The sequence below is a fragment of the Phoca vitulina genome, unplaced genomic scaffold, assembly GCF_004348235.1.
Source record: "Phoca vitulina isolate PV1807 unplaced genomic scaffold, GSC_HSeal_1.0 scaffold24, whole genome shotgun sequence".
Classification (NCBI taxonomy): domain Eukaryota; kingdom Metazoa; phylum Chordata; class Mammalia; order Carnivora; family Phocidae; genus Phoca; species Phoca vitulina.
The window spans coordinates 23,338,554-23,358,259 of NW_022589727.1; the positions used below are offsets into that span (position 1 = coordinate 23,338,554).

The 19,706-nt window shown below is 40.3% G+C and overlaps 1 protein-coding gene and 1 pseudogene across 3 annotated transcripts in view; one reads left to right on the forward strand and one right to left on the reverse strand.

Moving 5' to 3' along the window:
* Nucleotides 1–5,967: 5,967 nt before the first annotated feature.
* Nucleotides 5,968–6,515, reverse strand: LOC116642717 (annotated as a pseudogene).
* A 2,935-nt stretch (nucleotides 6,516–9,450) lies between these two features.
* The window catches only part of SMCHD1 (structural maintenance of chromosomes flexible hinge domain containing 1), a 145,009-nt gene continuing 134,753 nt past the window's right edge, over nucleotides 9,451–19,706 (forward strand). For 2 of the 3 annotated variants that reach the window (XM_032421492.1, XM_032421495.1), the window contains exons 1-3: nucleotides 9,452–10,036; nucleotides 18,284–18,359; nucleotides 19,223–19,384. In XM_032421492.1, coding sequence (XP_032277383.1) covers nucleotides 9,860–10,036; nucleotides 18,284–18,359; nucleotides 19,223–19,384 — 415 coding nt within the window. In that variant the 5' untranslated portion in view covers nucleotides 9,452–9,859. Of the gene's footprint in view, nucleotides 10,037–18,283; nucleotides 18,360–19,222; nucleotides 19,385–19,706 lie in introns of all 3 variants that reach the window. The other variant, XM_032421494.1, reaches the window with a different exon arrangement.

Consider the following 19,706-nt stretch of genomic DNA (forward strand, 5'->3'; position numbering starts at 1 on the left):
GCCTGCCCAATTCCTGGGCACTCCCCACTCTGCCCAGGCCTTGAGTGTCCACATTAAATGGGTCTCCAACACCAAAAATTAATACTACTACTACTAATAAATAAATAATTAAATGTCCATTGATAGAATAATATAGGAGTATATTTATATCAAGAAATACCATATAGCAGTAAAAAAAAGATTGAACTACAGCTACATGCATCAACATGAATGAATCTCATAAACATTTGAGCAAAAATAATAGTTGCGGAAGAATATATAAATGTATATGTGATAACTATGACTTATAATATGAAATGTATATTTGGTCTTGCTGTTCCTGACACATAGCCTTAAAATCCTTGGAATTTCTTAAGTGATAAGAGTGATAAAGGTGTCTTGTTATTCTTAACAATCCCCTTTCAACTACATTGAGTTAATGAGGAGATTTTTAGATTTTTATTTTTTTAAAATTTTTTGGGGGGGTCGGATTTTTAGATTTTTACAAAGCCCTTAAGAATGGGAGTTCATTGCCAGTGGAAACGACCAGGAGGGGAGGAACTTTCAGTCCCACCCACTTCACCAGCCCACCTCCTAGGAAGGGAGAGGAGCTAGAGGTTGAATCGGTCACCAATGGCCAGTAATTTAATCAATCATGCCTATGTAATGAAGCCTCCACAAAACCCCAAAAGGATAGGGTTTGGAGAGCTTCTGGGTTGGTGAACACGCAGAGGTTCTGGAATAGTGGAGAGCCCAGAGAGAGCATGGAAGCTCCATGTCCCTTCCCCTATACCTTGCACTAGACTTCTCTTCCATCCAACTCTTCCTGAATTATATTCTTTTATGATAAACCTGTAATCTGGTAAGTAAACGTTTTCCTGAGTTCTGTGAGCTGAGTTCTGTAACCTAAGTGTCCATTGATAGGTGAATAAAGATGTGGTATGTATGCCTGTATGTACATACACACACACACACAATGGCATATTATTCAGCCATAAAAAAATGAAATCTTGCCATTTGGAACAACATGGATGGACCTAGAGAATTTAATGCTAGAGTCAGACCAAGAAAGACAAATACCATATGATTTCACTCATATGTGGAATATAAAAAAACAAAACAAATAAACAAAGAAAAAAGAGACAAAGAAAAACCAAACTCAAATACAGAGAACAAACTGCCTGTTGCAACAGGTGGATGTGGAGGTGGAAGAAACAGGTGAAGGGGATTAAGAGTACACTTATCCTGAGGAGCACTGAGAAATGTATAGAACTGTAGAATTATTATATTGTACATCTGAAACTAATATAACACTCACTGTATGTTAATTACACATCAATAAAAAAAGTGTTATTCCCCCCAAAAAATCATTGATAGTTTTGGAATGTTTGTTACAGCAACAAAAGCTGACTGATACTGCTGATAGAGATGGGGAATTTCCTACTGGTGACATAGCTCGCCCATCTCCTCTAGGTAAAGAACAAGTAGCAGAGCTTTTGCACCAGTCCGGGTATGAGTTTTGGGCATATTTACTAACATCTTTTGAGTTCCAGGTTCTTAATCTATAAAATGATTAAGGTAAAGTTTGGTGTGATGATTAAATAAGATAGTTTATGTAAAGCCCATAACTGTACTGAGGATATGCAAAACATGTCTGTTTCCTGCCTAAACATGATGGAAGGAGCAGTGATAAATCCTTGAGGACAGAATGAATGAATGAATGAGTCTTTCCAAATCTGAGTCCTCATTCACTGGAGCCCTCCCAAGGCTGCTTGTCTTCTTGTACCTTTCTTCTTCACTACGGGTTCTTTCTTCAGCGGCTAACTTATCCTGATACTCTTCTCCTTTGGGCAGGGTCTGAGAAGGTTCATTCAGCTTCAAACATGAATCCTGGGTTTCTAAAATGCTGCAGTGCAATGCCTGGGGCCTTTCTTTGCTTCTTCAGAGACATATCTTTTTCTGCTGGACAAATTCTCCCAGTCTTAAAACCTCTCCAGCTACGGTGTCCTCCTCACACCAGCAGAGCCCACCCTGTGGTCCTGGTCAACAACATGGATGTCTCGAAGGAAAAAATAATCAGTGTTTTATTACCAAAACACAATGAAACAGTAAATTTAAAAACTTTAAGGTGTTTCATTCAAGGTTAGTTCTTTATGTGACATGGAAATTAAAGCTAATGTATCAGAAGAAAGTTGGCAAAGACTGATATGGCTAGAGATATATTCTGAGATATTAACATATTTTAACATGTTTTTTCCTTCTTTGATTTTCCCTTAACCAACTCCACCAACTCCCTACCCCCGTTCAAAAAATAGCAGGCTGTGTGCTTTCTTGCCCCAGGAGAACTTTGTCACAGACTATTACTTTGGTGGCGCCCAAAGATCCATTTCTCCCATATTCTTGCCTGTGGTATAGTCCCTTCCCTTTAATTTAGGATGGCCCTCTGAGCTGCTTTAACCAACAGAGTGTGGCAGAAGTAACGCTGTTCGTCCTAAACCTTAAGAAGTTCTGCAAGCTTCCACGTTTGTGCTCTAGGGGGAGTCAGCCACTAGTCTGACTACCCTGCGCCCACCGCTGTGAGAATCCCAACCAAGCCAAGGGGAAGGGTTGAAGAAGAGATCTGAGGGCCCTGGCCAACAACCCCAGCGGAGCTCTCAGACAACAGCCAGCACCAACTTACCAGCTACATGAGTAAGGCATCCTGCAAGTGACTCCTCTAAGAACTGCCCAAGCTGATAGCACCAGGAGCAGAGAAATCTGGTTCCACCAAGCCCTGCCAAAGTTGCCGAATCATGAACAAATAAAGGAAAAGATTACTGTTTTAAGCCACTAGGTTTTAAGGTAATTGGTTATACAGCAATAGATCACTGAAACAAGGTACAGAGTTAAAAAGACACTTTCCTCCTGGGAACTCTTTTTCCCCTAAAAACCTAAGCTCTTTTTTTTTTTTTTTTTTTAAGATTTTATTTATTTATTTGACAGGGAGAGACACAGCAAGAGAGGGAACGCAAGCAGGGGGAGTGGGAAAGGGAGAAGCAGGCCTCCCGCTAAGCAGGGAGCCCAATGCAGGGCTCGATCCCAGGACCCTGGGATCATGACCTGAGCCCAAGGCAGACGCTTAACTGACTGACAGGTGCCCCAAAAACCTAAGCTCTTAGAAGAATGCAAAGTGTTTTGGAGAGGGGATAAAAATGACTGAAAGACTTAGGCATTGATAGAGTACCTTGAAGAAAGATGGATTAAAATTTAAAAAGAGATTCCCTCTGGGCTGGTAAGAAGAGATGGTACTCCCAACTCTCCTAAGTAGCTATATAGTGCATCTGAGCAGATGGGATCAAGAGAAGCCTTGTAAGTGATTCCCATGTCCCAGGTGGCACAAAAGCAACAGGAAGCCACCAGATCTAAAGAGGCCATGTTGACAAGGATGAGCTTCTCTCCCCACTACTCAGAACTTGGAGCTTGTTAAAACTGGCAACAGAAGGAAACCCAAGATGTTTTCTACCAGTCTGGTAGATTGGGGCTTAGAGTCATAAACTGTATTATTACAGTGTTTTTAGCTAGCAAAGTCTGAACTCAGATCACTAACATTGTCCTTACCTTTCCTGAAAGAATTGTACTTAAAAAAATGTTTATTTTTGAGGGGCGCCTAGGTGACTCAGTTGGTTAAGCGTCCAACTCTTGATTTTGGCTCAGGTCATGATCTCAGGGTCATGAGATCGAGCCCCACATCAGGCTCCAAGCTGGGTGTGGAGCCTGCTTAAGATTCTCTCCCTCTCCCTCTGCCCCTCCCACCACCCCCCTGCACTCACGAGTGCTCTCTCTCTCTAAAAAAAATTTTTTTAGAAGATAGGAGTATCAAAAACTCACTTTCCTTGCTCTTTATTTTCCTTCTTTTTTAAAAAATTTAAATTCAATTAACATATAGTGTATTATTAGTTTCCGAGGTAGAGATCAGTGATTCATCAGTCTTATATAACACCCAGTGCTCAATACATCATGTGCCCTTCTTAATGTCCATCACCCAGTTACCCCATCCCCACATCCCCCTTGCTCTTTATTTTCTAGGTATTTTTATTTGAGGAGAATTTATCTTCATCCACAAATCCTAACAAGCCTGTATTTCCAGCACCCCCCCTTCTTTCTGGCAACTATCCTTGATCTATAATATATTACCAAACTGATCTCATCACAGTACACAGATAACAGCACCAACCACCAAATCAGCAGGGATTTCCACAAGCATCCCTCTATTGTGGGGGGCTACTCAGGAGTTCGGCTATGTGACTAGCTTTGACCAATGACATCAGCAAACGTAATGCAAGTGGAGCTTTGGTAGGCACTTGCACATTAGAACCTTTTCTTTCGAGATTCCGTGACAGCCAAGTGAGAAAACCAAGCTATCCTATTAGAGATGCCTAACAGGGGAGAACGGAGTTTCAGTTCTCGACAGCCTCAGCTGCCAGCTATGTGAATGAGACCGTCATGGACCATTCAGCCCCACGCAAGCTGCCAGGGGACTGCTGCTGTGTATGTGATCTCAGGTGAGGCCAGCAGAACTGCCCAGTGAAGCTCAGCCCAAATTTCAGAATCATGAGCAAACACATGGCTTCTGTTTGAAGCCACTAAGTTTTTTAAGATGGAAAACCATCTACTGACCACTGGTCACCAATATTTACAATGAAGTAAGCAATCAATACACAGTTGGATAACATTCTGATTACTATAAAGTTACCGTTTCTCTTCTGCTGAACCAGTATCACAAACATTGAAAAGAATGAAGCTGCATGTAAGGAATGGGTTGGGTAAAGAAAAAACACACAAATCAATAGTTTAAATTACAAAATTTTGTTTGCTCATTTATGCTAGCAGGTCCGAAACAGCAACATTTCTAATCATCGGATTGGTTTCCACAAATCCTGATCTTTTAGTCAGTATAGCACAAGGATTTCAACCTTTTGTAAAGGAATGGTTCTCTAGGGGGAACTTTGAATGCCCATTTAACCAAGTCTTGTTTGGCTTATTAAAACACATCATTTGTTTACTCTTCTCCTCTGAGTGGGAAGGTTGTTGGGAGTGGTAAAATTTTTCCTTCAGGAAGTTTTGCAAATAAACTGTTGCACTAATATAATTATAGCTATAGATAGAAATTATGATAAGTCTACTTTAAATTCTCCAATTAAAATAGTTTTTATTTAAATTGTCCAATTAATTGTAGAATCATCTACTTGCTTGAAGTTTTATGGCTTCAGGAAAATTTTCCATTTCCCTTGAGGTAATCTATTTCTTGCTTTTCTCAGAAAGATGGCATCCCAGAAACAATATGGACTTACCCATGATTGTGAAATGCCATTTTTGTTTTGGTGAATGTAAAAAAGACAAAAACAAAAACCCAACAACAACCATTTACACTTGTATAAATAAACAAAAACCCAGAATGGTCCTTAGCCATTATTGGTTAAACATAAGTTCTGACTGAGTTACGACTATGGAAATTTTTTCTTTTCTTTTTTTTTTTTAAAAGATTTTATTTATTTGACAGAGAGAGACACAGCGAAAGAGGGAACACAAGCAGAGGGAGTGGGAGAGAGAGAAGCAGGCTTCCCGCCGAGCAGGGAGCCCGATGCGGGGCTCGATCCCAGGACCCTGGGATCATGACCTGAGCCGAAGGCAGACGCTTAACGACTGAGCCACCCAGGCGCCCCTATGGAAATTTTTTCTAACATTTAGAAAAACTGCTCTTTAATGAGAGAGAGAGAATAATCTACCATGGTATCATATGTTCTTTTCTGATAAATGAAGCAACTACAGTTAAGCTTTTATTTGTCCAAAGTAACCAGTGCTATTGATGCAAGAAACAAAAACAACCCAACAATTCCTTTGATACTATTCAAAATAAACAGATTAAATTTGATTTTCATTAGAATATAGTTATTCACACGAATGAGTCATAGAACCAAGACCCATACATATATATATGAATATGAATGATTATTGAGCATCTTCTGGACAAGAATGCAAAGTTTCTCTCTCTTTATAAAAAGCAGTTACGATTTGAGGACACTTCATGTTTGCCTCTTTTGCCAGCACCAAGTCTGTCTCATCTGCATCTCTCTGTTTCATGAGAAAAATTAACTCTCCGCTGCTGTGACACTATTTGTTCAGGACAAAGACCACTGGCAAAGTGTCTTGGTTTGTCAGCAGCATCTCTTTTCTTCTTTGATTTGCTGTCATCAGATTCACTGTCAGATAAATACTTTCTTTTTGTTCTATCTTTTTCTTTAACAACTTTTTCAGAATTAAGAAATAGTTTGATTAACTCTGGATGATCTAAATTTTCTTTAGGTTTTCAAGTATTGTCAGAATTTGTAAATCTCTTTCATTTAAGAAAGTACTTCACCTTCCCGTTCTCTACACATTGGTACAGTGCTTTTTCCACCACCAAATCTTCAGGCTCTTCAACTTCAGGCTCTTCAACTCTTACTCCTTCCATCTGTTTCTTTCCCATTTTTTTGCAATGTAGCTTTATTGGAGGCCATTTTTAATTGTGGAGTTGAAGAATTATATTACTCACTGCCTCCAGCAGGTCTAGTCTGGGTTTGTGGCATTTCAGATTATGGGGCCCACATCCCAGGAGGAGGACCATGGAGAGCTGTGCAAGAGGCCACTTAGTCTTTGGGGTAGGTTGTTATGCAGCAATAGATAACTGATACAGGGACACTTATACTCTATATTTTAAGATGGCTAATGAAAATAAAAATCGAGTTAGTTGAAGAGAACTAGTTGTGGTACTGGGTTATTTCAAACTTTTTTTTTTATTTTTTTAAAGATTTTATTTATTTATTTGAGAGAGAGAATGAGAGAGAGGGAGAGCAGGAGAGGGGGGCAGGTCAGAGGGAGAAGCAGACTCCCTGCTGAGCAGGGAGCCCGACGCGGGACTCGATCCTGGGACTCCAGGATCATGACCTGAGCCGAAGGCAGTCGCCCAACCAACTGAGCCACCCAGGCGCCCTTACTTTTTTTTTTTTTTTTGAAGATTTTCTTTGTTTATTTGACAGAGAGAGAGAGAGAGCGAGAGCAGGAACACAAGCAGGGGGAGTGGGAGAGGGAGAAGCAGGCTTCCCACTGAGCAGGGAGCCCGACGTGGGGCTTGATCCCAGGACCCTGGGATCATGACCTGAGCAGAAGGCAGATGCTTAACAACCAAGCCACCCAGGCAGCCCATCAAACTTTTTTCAAATTGAATAAAGAACAAACTCATCTTTTTTTTGTTTTTAAAGATTTTATTTATTTATTTGACAGAGAGAGAGATTAAGCACAAGTAGGCAGAGTGGCAGGCAGAGGGAGAGGGAGAAGCAGGCCCCCCGCGGAGCAGGGAGCCCGATGCAGGGCTGATCCCAGGACCCTGGGATCATGATCCGAGCCGAAGGCAGATGCCCAACTGACTGAGCCACCCAGGCGTCCCTCATCTTTCTTTCTTGATAAAGCTATCTGAAGAGTTTCGCTCTGAGAACAAGTGAATGGAAAATGGTTCTGAGGCTATTCAGATCGCCACACTGGCGCATAAGACTGATTCAGACTTGACCTCTAAGAAGATACTATTAATGCTTCCACCAATGGTTGCCCATAATATTGTAGTATACTTCTCTGGCAGTTTTCTATCTCTCCTCTTGGCAATTATCTTGAAATCTCTTCTAAAGATATGAAAAGTTTGTTTGTATCCACCTATATGTGCAATTTGGAATTACTATACAGAGAAATGAGAAATTGCCCTGATGATGAACTGGACCTAGTCTCAATTTGATGAAATAGTAAGGCAATTCATTTTACCCATTAACTAAGAATTTTACCCAATTTTTTTCTTGAGCCATTTAAATCAAAGACTATTACATAATGGGATAGAAGGAAAAGGTCCCACATGAATTTGAGAGGTAAAAACATGAGACACCAAAGCAATCCCATAAGAATTGGAGGTTACTTTGGTCTGTCTTTCCCTACTTCTCCCTTCAGGAACATGAATAGCATTTGGCCACAACTTGCCTCTTGCCAATTTTATTCTTCACCATCCACTGCTCCATTTTCCCCACTTCCAGCCCTAATTACGTTCTGCAGACATACATGCCTTCACGCTCTTGTTCCTACTGTGTTCTACCTTGAATAGCATACATGTCTAGCCACTCCCCTCCCCCAGGATTCTGGAACATCTTTATATGGACAAGCAAATCTAAGTTTCTAACATACACCAGTGATAAGAATCTATCTATATACTATATACTAACCATGAAGGTCTTTTCAAAACAAGTAAAACAGAAAATATACTAAATAATTACCCATTGGAGAATCGAAAAATCCCTCAGTCTGCTACCTTGGGCTTAGCGAATTTACATGTCCCTCTCAAGTACAAAATATTCACTAGATATTTTTAAGAAATGGGGGCACCTGGGTGGCTCAGCTATTAAGCATCTGCCTTCAGCTCAGGTCATGATCCCAGGGTCCTGGAATCCAGCCCCGCATGGGGCTCCTTGCTCTGCGGGAAGCCTGCTTCTCCCTCTCCCACTCCCCCTGCTTGAGTTCCCTCTCTCCTGGTGTCTCTGTCAAATAAATAAAATCTTAAAAAGAAAAAAAAAAAAAAAGAAATGGAAAGTAAATGACTAAACGAGTCCTCCCAACAATGACAGTTTTATTTGTTGAGTTAGGGCACTACGCGCCCATGGTAAGGATATTTAATGAAACGCAATAAAGGCTTTTACCCAACGAGTACTGTATGTTAAGTATTTTGCTAAAATCATCTAACTTAATCCTTTGGCGTAGGTGTTCTAATTCACAAGTTTTAGCAACATGACAACAGCGGTGGAGGTAAGGTCAATGCAATGAGAAGGTTTAGACACGGAGCCACTTCAGGACCCTCGGAGGCCCCCCGAGGGAGGCCACAGTGACGTCACAGCATCTCGGTTTGGACGTTCTCAGGGACAAGCTTTGTCTCAGTGGCCCACATTGGAGCCCACATAAAACCACTAGCAAATGAGGTGGAAGAGGCGGCCCAGGGTATCCGGGCGTCTATTTTCTCCGCGTGGGGACACACGTGCTCGCTACGGAGGAAATCCCACCCAGCGAGGCCCGCCGGCCTGACGCTTCCCGCCGCCGCATTCCCGCGACCCGGGCGCGGGGCAGCATCCCCGGCCGGGGCATCACCACCGCTGCGCCAGGAGCTCGAGGCCAGGCAGATTCGGTCGGGGGTCACGTTGAGGCTGGAAAGTACCAGGACCCTATCGGCCAGCACAAAACAACCACTCCGAAGACCCCCCGCCGCGGGGCTTGGCACTAGCTCTCCTTCCTAGGCTTTGAGTCTTCCCTCAAGAGCGCAGGCGCCCGCAAGGAACCGCGCTTCCCTCGCAACTTCTCGAGGGCGAGAGGGGCGGGCCCTGGGCGGCGGGCGCTGAAGCCCCGCCCCGCCCGCGCGGCCTGCCGGATTCGCCCCGCCTCCTCTACGCGGCGGACGGCCCTTCTTCCTTCTGCGCCACAGTCCGGGGCGGCGGCCCTGGTCCGGGGTCCAGCTGCGAAGTTTTCGTGGGAGGCGGCGGGCGCGGGTCCGGGCCCTACGAAGAGCGCGCTGCGCGCCCCCTTCTCCCCGGGAGCGACGGGCCGCGGAAGTGACGTGTGCACGAGCAGGAGCTCGTTTGAATCGGTTCCCGGGTGATCCTCGCGCCTGCCGCTGCTCGGCCGCCGCCTCCGCCGCTGAGGGAGGAGCTGCAGCGCGCCGGGCTAGAGGCCTCGCACCGCTCCGGGGGCTGGAGCTGAGGAGCGCCGCGCGGAGTCCGCACCTCGGCCCTGAGCTCGGCCGCGGTAGACGCCGGCGCTGCTGTTTTTTCTCTTTTCCCCCAATATGGCAGCGGCGGGCGGCGGCGGGCCCTCGGTGGGGACCGGAGAGGACGGCGGAGGCGACGGCTGCAGGACGGTGTACTTGTTTGACCGGCGCGAGAAGGAGTCCGAGCTCGGGGACCGGGTGCTGCAGGTCGAGGAGCGCTCGGACTACGCACGGTTCCGCGCCTCTGTGTGTCAGGTACGCGAAGGGGCAAAGGAGGGATGCGCGGTTAGAGTTTGGGTTGGGAGGGTAACGAGACACTCAAGTTACTCACCAGGGGCAATAAACCTGTCACCTGGCCCTAGTTCTGCGGCCTTAGCTTCTCTCTCCCGGGTGCCCGCCATGCCTGTGGCCCGGCGGCTGGAAGCTTTGGGCCGGTCCCAGCCTCGGCCTGGGAGTGCGGAGCCAGCATCTCTTTGGGCCTCCCCCTGCCCTTTTACGGGGTCGGGGGGCGGTGGTTCTCGCTGGCCAGGATTTCATACCTCGGGCTTAATTGGCCCGTGGCGACCTTAGTACTCTAAGGCCTTAGTACTCTAAATTCATCTTCCAGTAGGGAAAGCCACTTGTGTCTCTTCGTGTGGAACTTTTTAAAAAATACGAGCGCAGTGATAGAACCCGATGGCTCTGTTAGGAGTGTTGCGATGGTTCAGAGGTCTGAAATTCCTGGAGTCGATTGACCTCAGGTTCATTAAATGATACCATAATTTCCCGGGCCGTCCTGTCAAGGTTTATGGGCCCGCCCTTGGCGGGGTCCTTCCGTAGTGAAAACACTTGTCCCAGTTAGCTTCGCAGGTGGAAGCTGCCCTTCTGGTTTTCTGAACCCTAGCCCTTGAGAGTTTTAGAACTAACTCGAAAGGTGTCTGTGGGTAGCTGTGGAACACCAAAGAAGGGTGTGTATGCCTGAGTGTGTGTGTATATATATGTGTGAGAGATATGTATGTGTGAATATATATATATATATTTGTGATATGTATATCTCCACTGTATTAGTTTGCTTTAAAAATTAATAACTACAGAGGTGCCTCAGATGGTTAAGCGTCTGCCTTCGGCTCAGGTCATGATCCCAGCGTCCTGGGATCGAGTCCCGCATCGGGCTCCCTGCTAGGCGGGGAGCCTGCTTCTCCCTCTGCCTCTCTCTCTCTCTCTCTCTCTGACTCTCATGAATAAATAAATAAAACATTTAAAAAAAAATAAAATAAAAATTAATAACTACGTAGGAAAAGCTACTTTAAACTGTGAAGAATTTTATAGTAGGAGGTGGAGGTGGTGCCTGAGCTTTAAAGAAGGGATACAGTCCTGTGCGGCGTTAACCACATGGAGTTCATTTTAAGCTACAAAGAACACTTAGCTTCCAAGGAAAGAGAACTTTGTGTGAAGCATTGTTTTAAATTGATTAGACTGATGATTTAGTACTGTTTTAGACACATAACTCTGTAGTTGCTGAAATAATTGAAATCAAGACCCATAGAATAAAAGGGACTTGGGAGCAAGGACCTTGGGTTTGTTCACAACTGTATTCCCACTGTCTAGAACTGTGCCTGGCACATGGTAAATATCGAAATTACAATGAATGAATGAGTGAAGCGAAAAATGTATAAAGAGTGAATTCATTCTATGCCTGGATATAGCAGATTCCTATGTATATATGAAAACTGAATGAATGAGTGCTCATCTTTTTTTGATGAGTGTTTTCTATTCAAAACCATACCAAAAAAAAGGGAAACCCTTTATGTTTATTATTTTTATTGTTAAAAAGATCAGTAAATTAAAGAAAATATGGAACTGGAGGGGAAAAAAGTAAACCTTTTCTTCGCTGTAAAATTTATAACTGCTGGTAGCACTTGGGGTTATTTCTTTGTATCCTTACCCCAATTTTTTTACAGCTATTTTTTCACTTAATATTGTTAGTATTTTTCTATTTTAATGCAAGTCTTCATAATCAAAGTTTGAAATGGTTTGTTTAGTACCACTGTTTACATAACCAAATCCCTTCTTTTTATTGACATTTACATTACTTTCAATTTTAAGTAATGCCATGATAAACATCTTTGAATAGTAGTCTTTTATGTCTTTTATTTTTCCTTTAGTTTAAGCTCTTGGAATGAAATTTCTCCAAGGTCAGGATTATTTTTTAAAGCTCTTGATAGGTATTTTCAGTTTGGTTTTCAAAAAGGTTGTACTAATTTACCCTCCATCTAGAAATAAATTCTCTCTGTGAGAAGTCTCACTAACTGTTAGATAGGGGAAGTATTACTACAGAAGTGGAAACACACTTTTGAAGATGGGTGACTCACTTAAGTCAAACAGATAGTACAGCCTCAAATTAGGATTCAAACCCAAAACCCATATTCTTTCTGGTATACCACTTTGCCTCAAATTAAGTTGTAATAGGGAACATATATATTTATTGCATTCTTTCAATATATATTTTTTAAAGATTTTATTTATTTATTTGAGAGAGAGAGCAAGAGTGTGTGCATGAGCCTGGGGGAGAGGGAGAAGGAGAAGCAGACTCCCCACTGAGCAGGGAGCTTGAGGTGGCCTCTATCCCAGGACCCCAGAACACAACCTGAGCTGAAGGCAGACGCTTAACTGACTGAGCCACCCAGGTGCCTCATTCCTTCAGTATATTAATTTGAAAACCAAGGAAAATATTTCTTTTGACTAGTTCTTTCTTCCTTCTTCCCACTTCTTCCTGCTGGAAGATTCAAAGGTTAAATTTGATTAGAAGTGAGAGTGAAGAACTAGTAAAAAAAAAAAAAAAAAAAAATGGAAGGCTAACTTTTTTCAGAGGATTTACCTTTTAAAGCATCATTAGGTTGTATAACCCAATCCTATAACCTTGTTTCCATTACCTACATGAACAACTGAAATTACTGAATTAAGTCCAAGGTTATACAGATACTAAACAGTGAAACTGGGATTAGAATCTAGGTCTGATTGATTCTGAAGCTTGTTATTTTTATTAAAACCTCCACAATGTCCACACTATTTACTAAAGCCTTCATCTTCTTTGTGTGTGTGTGGTGGGGGGAGATAAAATAGTGCACTAAATTGAAGCTTTTCATTAGAACTTAAACCAATAAGTGTCAGTAGTGCTAGAAAGTATTATGGATCCTAAACTGTTATTTGGGTAAAGCTCACCTTGTGGAAAAAGGGAGCAATCAAGAGGAAGGAAGAAGAAAGAGTTTAAAAAAAAAAAAAAAAAAGGAGGAAAGAACAGATCTGGAAGAATCCCTTAGACCTGTGATAAGCAGCTATTGACTCACCTGAACTGTTGTGGCCTTGTAGATTCAAAGATTAGAGGATGATTCATTTGGCTAGTTCTTAAGATATATCCAGACATTAAGGGAGGTATGCAAACCTTTCTCTCCATCTCCATATTTGAGAAAATGCCTACTTTTTCCTTTGTATGGTTTCACTATACCTTGTGACCCTACCATGGCACTTACGCCATTGTACTTTAAAAAAAAAAAATTCTGTATGGTCTTTGAGGGCAGGAGCCTTACCTAATAGTTGGTTTATAGCTGTTTAGTTACATGAAACACGCTCTTCCTTTAAAAAAAACTTGTACATAGGGTACATATATTAAAAATTCCAGAAGATAAGGGGTGCCTCGCTGGCTCAATTTGTAGCGCATGTGACTCTTGATCTTGGGGTTGTGGGTTTGAGCCCCATGTTGGTTGCAGAGATTACTTAAAAATAAAATCTTAAAAAAAAATTCAAGAAAAGGAAGAAACATAAAAGTAGATATAGGAAGGAATAAAATAGTAACCTGAGGAGAGTTAATAAACTTTGATAATGTCTTACGAAAATCTTACACCATTGCTGAGCCATGAAATCAGCTTTGAGTTTCTTAGAGGTCAAAACAAAAGGACAGATAATTTATAGAAAAACTACAGTGTCTATAAAATAAAAACATTCCAAGTGCTAGTGAAGCAAAGCTTTGACTTGAGAAAAATTTCTCCCTAGATTCCTTACAAATCCTGGTAAAATGGACAACATACCTAAAGATAGGAAAGTCTGCTGCTTATTTCCTTTAACGCAAGGTAGGATATATGTATTATTTCGGGTAATGCAAGCTGCTTTAACCACTCAAATTTTTTTTTAGAGATGTCTCACTCAAGTGCAATATGGGTGTTCCTGGTCTGTGAGTGATTCAGGGACAAAACCATTGGATATAATGTCAAAGGACAAATCATTAAAGGCTAGTTTGCAGAGTTTCAGAGCAGTGCATTGAAGTATATAGTTTCTGACTTAATCCATGGATGAACTTTTAAAATATTTGAAGATTTTATGGACTACAATTTAGTTAGCCCTTTATAGATATTTCTTAAAATTGGCTTTTGAGAGAAGTTGGGCAGCAGGTAGTTTGAAGCTGACCTAAAGGGATGGAGGGCAGGTAATTTTTATTACCCATTAAAGGCACTTCCGTCTTCATTACCAATTAACCCAGAAAAAGATGGGACCAAAATGTTCTTATAAAAATGAAAAAAACCTAAGCAAGACTTTTTTCCAGATAGAATGTTATCCTGCTTTCATATAGGGAAAGACAGAGGAGGTATATCTAGTCAAGGCCAGGTTAATACAAACACATGAAAGACTTTAGTTTATGTCTGATAAGATAGAATTTAGACTAAAAATGTGGAGAGAAAAGGGTATGCTATCTTGAACAAAAGCATAATGAATAATTAAAAATATTTAATTTATATTTGTCAAATATCAAAGCTTTTAAATATTTGGAAAAATTATGAATTCAAGAAATAATTTTTATATAGAATTATAGGTAAAGAAAAAAGATAGCTTAGTATCTTTTTTTTTTTTTTTTAAGATTTTATTTATTTATTTGAGACAGAGAGAATGAGAGAGAGAGAGAGAGCACATGAGAGGGGTGAGGGTCATAGGGAGAAGCAGGCTCCCTGCCGAGCAGGGAGCCCGATGCGGGACTCGATCCAGGGACTCCAGGATCATGACCTGAGCCGAAGGCAGTCGCTTAACCAGCTGAGCCACCCAGGCGCCCAAGATAGCTTAGTATCTTAATTGAGTAATAACTGATTAATGGAGAAGAGTGTATGGAATAATTAGATATAAATACTTTTCAGATATATGTAGTTTTTTTTTTAAGATTTTATTTATTTATTTGACAGAGAGAGACACAGTGAGAGAGGGAACACAAGCAGGGGGAGTGGGAGAGGGAGAAGCAGGCTTCCCATGGAGCGGGGAGCCCGATGTGGGGCTTGATCCCAGGACCTTGGGATCATGACCTGAGCCGAAGGCAGACGCTTCAAAGACTGAGCCACCCGGGCGCCCCCAGATATATGTAGGTCTTAAAAATTCAACTTGGCACATAGTTTTTTCAGTAACTGTAAGAACAAATTTTGTTTTACAGGATACATAAGCACATGATCTAACAATTGGGACACTGTAGAAATAAGGTAGTACTAGCTAAAAAAATACTCAATGCACAAAACCCTAATAAAGTTCTGTAAAAAGTTTTTGTTAAACAAGTACAGTTTTATTCCCCATCAGATTATATCCATAGCTTCATTTCTGTAGGATGGAATTACATGGGAGAGGATTATCTTTTTTTTTTTTCTTTTAAGATTTTATTTATTTATTTGACAGAGACACAGTGAGAGAGGGAATACAAGCAGGGGGAGTGGGAGAGGGAGAAGCAGGCTTCCCGCGGAGCAGGGAGCCTGATGCAGGGCTCGATCCCAGGACCCTGGGATCATGACCTGAGCTGAAGGCAGACCCTTAACGACTGAGCCACCCAGGCGCCCCGGGAGATGATTATCTTTAAGTTTTAGTGAAGTATATCAGATTGCTCTTCCAATATGGTTTTACTGATCTTCATTCTTCTCAGCAGTGGGTAAGGTTCAGTTTCCCAATATGGAGGCCTATACTTTATATTATCAGGACTTAAAATTTTTGCCAGTCTCATGGGAATGATAAGTTATTTTAATTTCTCTAATAACTAGTGAAGATGAGCATCTTTTCATATTTTCTAGTTTTTTCCTTTATGGCTTGCATTTTTTATATATTTTCAGAAATCCTTTTTGCTACTCAAAATTATTCCCCTATGTTTTCCTCTAAAATTTTGGGTTAATATGCAGCGTCTTTAATTCTCTTGGAATTTCTTTTTGTGTATGTTGAGATGGGGATCTTATTTTACCTATTTTTATGCAGTTAACTAGGTGTTTCAATATCATTCATTGAAATTATTCTTTCCCCACCAGTTTATTTGCCAAGATCTCCATGTATATATACATATATATATGTATATATATGTGGGTCTGTTTCAGGATCCACTGTTCTCTTCCACTGATCTATTATAGTATATTTTACATTACAAATTTTTTCTTATAAAATACTTCAAACATCTATAAAGAGATAATAGTATAATGAGCCCACATTAACTCATCATCCAGATTCAATAGTTACCAAGTATTTACCACACAAGCATCATTTTTGTCTTTTTGGTTCTTGATTCACTTTGCTCCTATATATTTCACATGCATTTCTGTGATCATACCATCAAAATTAACATCTTAAAATATTATATAATAGCTTAGTCCATATTCAGATACCTGTCTCAAAATGTCTTTTTAATGTATTTAAATCAGGATTCCAACTGGGTCCTCAAATGTTGAATTTGGCTTTTTATGTGTCTTAATTCTTTTAAAATTGAGAGCATTTAAGCAAAACCCTCTTTTCAAGTCTCTCTATTTTTCCTGACATTGGCTTGTTGAAGAAATCAAGTAGGTTTTTTTTTTTTTTTTTAAGATTTTATTTATTTATATGACAGAGGACAGTGAGAGAGGGAACACAAGCAGGGGGATGGGAGAGGGAGAAGCAGACTTCCTGCTGAACAGGGAGCCCGATGCAGGGCTCGATCCCAGAACCCTGGGATCATGACCTGAGCCAAAGGCAGACGCTTAACGACTGGGCCACCCAGGCGCCCCTAGGTTTTTCTTTAATGTTGCACATTCTGGATTTGTCTTTGCTCCTTTATGGTCTAACTTGTTCTAGCTCCATATAACCTGTAAACAAGTTATTTTTAAAGGTTTATAAACAAAATTTAGGTTCAACTTCTTTCAGGTATGGAGGCAAAGAATACTTCATAGGTGGTGCTGGTATTTTATGTCCTATCATATCAAGAAGCATGTAATAAATAGATATTTCTCCCACCCTTAGCAATGCTAAGGTCATATTAGTGGGATTCTGGTAGTTTCAGCTGGATTCCTTCATAATAAAAGTTTGAGCTGATGGTTCATCTATTGATGGTGGTACTCTGATTGCCATTCCTCTTACATTTATTAGCTAGAGTTCTCTAAAGAACAGCTTTGCCTCATCAGAGTAGAACCATTTGGTTACCGGTAACTGTAGTTGGTACAAAAAAGCAGGATAAATGCTTTATTCTTTCTCTTCAATTAGTGTTCAGAGTTAGGAGTTGGTGCCTTAATTAGTTTCAGTGGGAACCAATAGGGTTTAGTATAGCTATTGAAGATTCAGGTATCATTAGTCTAGATTTCTTTTAGTTGTCTTTGGTGGTAAGGCTGGTCTAAGATTAGTCCATCATTACCTGAAGCAGAAGTTGGTCTTTTCACTTACCTGTACATTGTTGTTTAATTTTAGAAAGAGTGTATGTCTTTTAATTTTAAAGGTCTATAAAATTTTAATGAAAACGTTAACTCTTTTCTAATTCTCATTTTTTGATTAGTTGTAAAATTTCAGTTTTTTATGTGTTCATTGGACATTCATTTGTATTTTCTCCTTTTGATTGTTCATCACTTTTTGCTCTTTCTCTGTTGATCTTCATCTTGTTTTATGAAGGCTTTTTGTTTCCTAAGGATGCTAACTCTGTCTCCTGTTGCAGTTCCCTTTCATAATTTATAATTTGCCTTAATTTTTAAAAGTTACTCTGTTGGAAGGGGTCATAATAGATAAAAAATTCTTTAATACAGAAAATTCTGCATAGCATGGCTGTCCTTATCTTAGTGTTATAAAATATTAACTTCTATTTTTTTCTAGTACTTTTGTTTTTACATATTTAAATATTTAATCTATATGAACAGAAGTGTTAATGATTTGCTCCAAATAAGTTTACTTATGTATTGATGTGAAATAGCATGCCTTTTGCCTAGGAGGTCCTGTTCATATTAAAACCTTTTAGAAAATGTTCCACCTAATCATCATGTTCCTACGTGGCTTATATGCAAGTAGCAGAAAAGACAACCTTGTTAAGCAAATGGGTAATTAATAGAGTTGTGCTTAATTATGCAAAGAAAAAATTTTAAAGTATCGAGACTTAGATTTTTTAGGTAAATGTAGTAATTGTTATAAAATTATGATATACTATCAATATTTTCATTCTTATAAACTTGAATGGCATATTTATTTCCTTTGTGTAATAATTGATTTTATTCCTATTATTTTGGATAGACACTTGGCATTTCACCTGAAGAGAAATTTGTTATTACAACAACAAGTAGGAAAGAAATTACCTGTGATAATTTTGGTAAGCAGTGTTTAATTGATGCCTTTATATTTAATATGTTCTAGTACATCATAGGGCAGTAACTATTTCCTTATACAGATAAGTATCTAATGACAATTTTGGTTACTTTCTTGGGATAGAGGGGGAAATATGTGTGCAGTTTGTGCAGAGATCATGTTTTTTTCTTTTTCTTTTTTTTTTTTTTAAGATTTATTTATTTTAGAGAGCACACAAGTTCAAGTTGGGGGAGGAGAGAATCTCCAGCAGACTTCCCACAGAGTACATAGAGCCCGACTTGGGGCTCGATCTCACCACCCTGAGATCGTGACCTGAGCTGAAATCAAGTCAGATGCTTAACAGACTGAGCCACCCAGGTGCCCCGAGGTCATATTTTTAAAACAAGATTATAGAAATGTAGTTATCAGTTACGGCTGCAGAAGATGAGATGTTGTGCAACACCTGGACACATTTTTTTACATGGGCCCTCAAGAAGTTGATTCTCAGGAACTTGGATTCTTCCATTATATTTTTTTATCTAATTAGATTCCAGGACATTCCAGGTTTTCATGCATGATTCCTTTTGAGTTTAATCCTACTTCTCCGTTCATGTTAACGCCACTCTAATGCAGTTCCTCATCTGATTTCCTGTGATAATTTAACTTGTTAAGAATTGAGTGTTTCAGATGAGTGGAAGTATTTGGGCCTGTTCCACTGTACTGTCCTTAATAAAACACAGCTGAATTTATAGATAGATCCATTGTTCTAGGGTTTGCCTGTATCATCTTTAAAGATATCTTATAGATACAATTTGCATATGTAAAATTATAAATCCATTGTGTTTCTGATGCTAGTGTAGTGCTTAAGATATTACTTCTTAATTACAGATGATACTGTTAAAGATGGAGTCACTCTATACCTGCTACAGTCAGTCAATCAGTTGCTACTAACAGCTACAAAAGAACGAATTGACTTCCTACCTCACTATGACACACTGGTTAAAAGTGGCATGTATGAATATTATGCAAGTGAAGGACAAAATCCTTTGCGTAAGTATTACATTTATACTAATTTCGACAAACTATTACTCTCTTTTATCCCTTGACCACATGTTATATTCCTTCACTGTTTAAAAATTCTTTCTACTTTAATTAGAAGATTATGACCAGTCATTGTGAACTTCCTTACTTCAGCCTCTTCATCACAATGTTTCTTTTTCTAAGTCATCTTCAGAGTAAAGATACCTCTCCTTTAAAACTAATCTATTATAATTCATTGCATTTTAACTCATAAGAAATGTACCTACCTATCTTTCCATCTCCTGTGTACTCTGATCTATTCTTCCTGGCCTCCTGTAGATGTCCCCCAGTT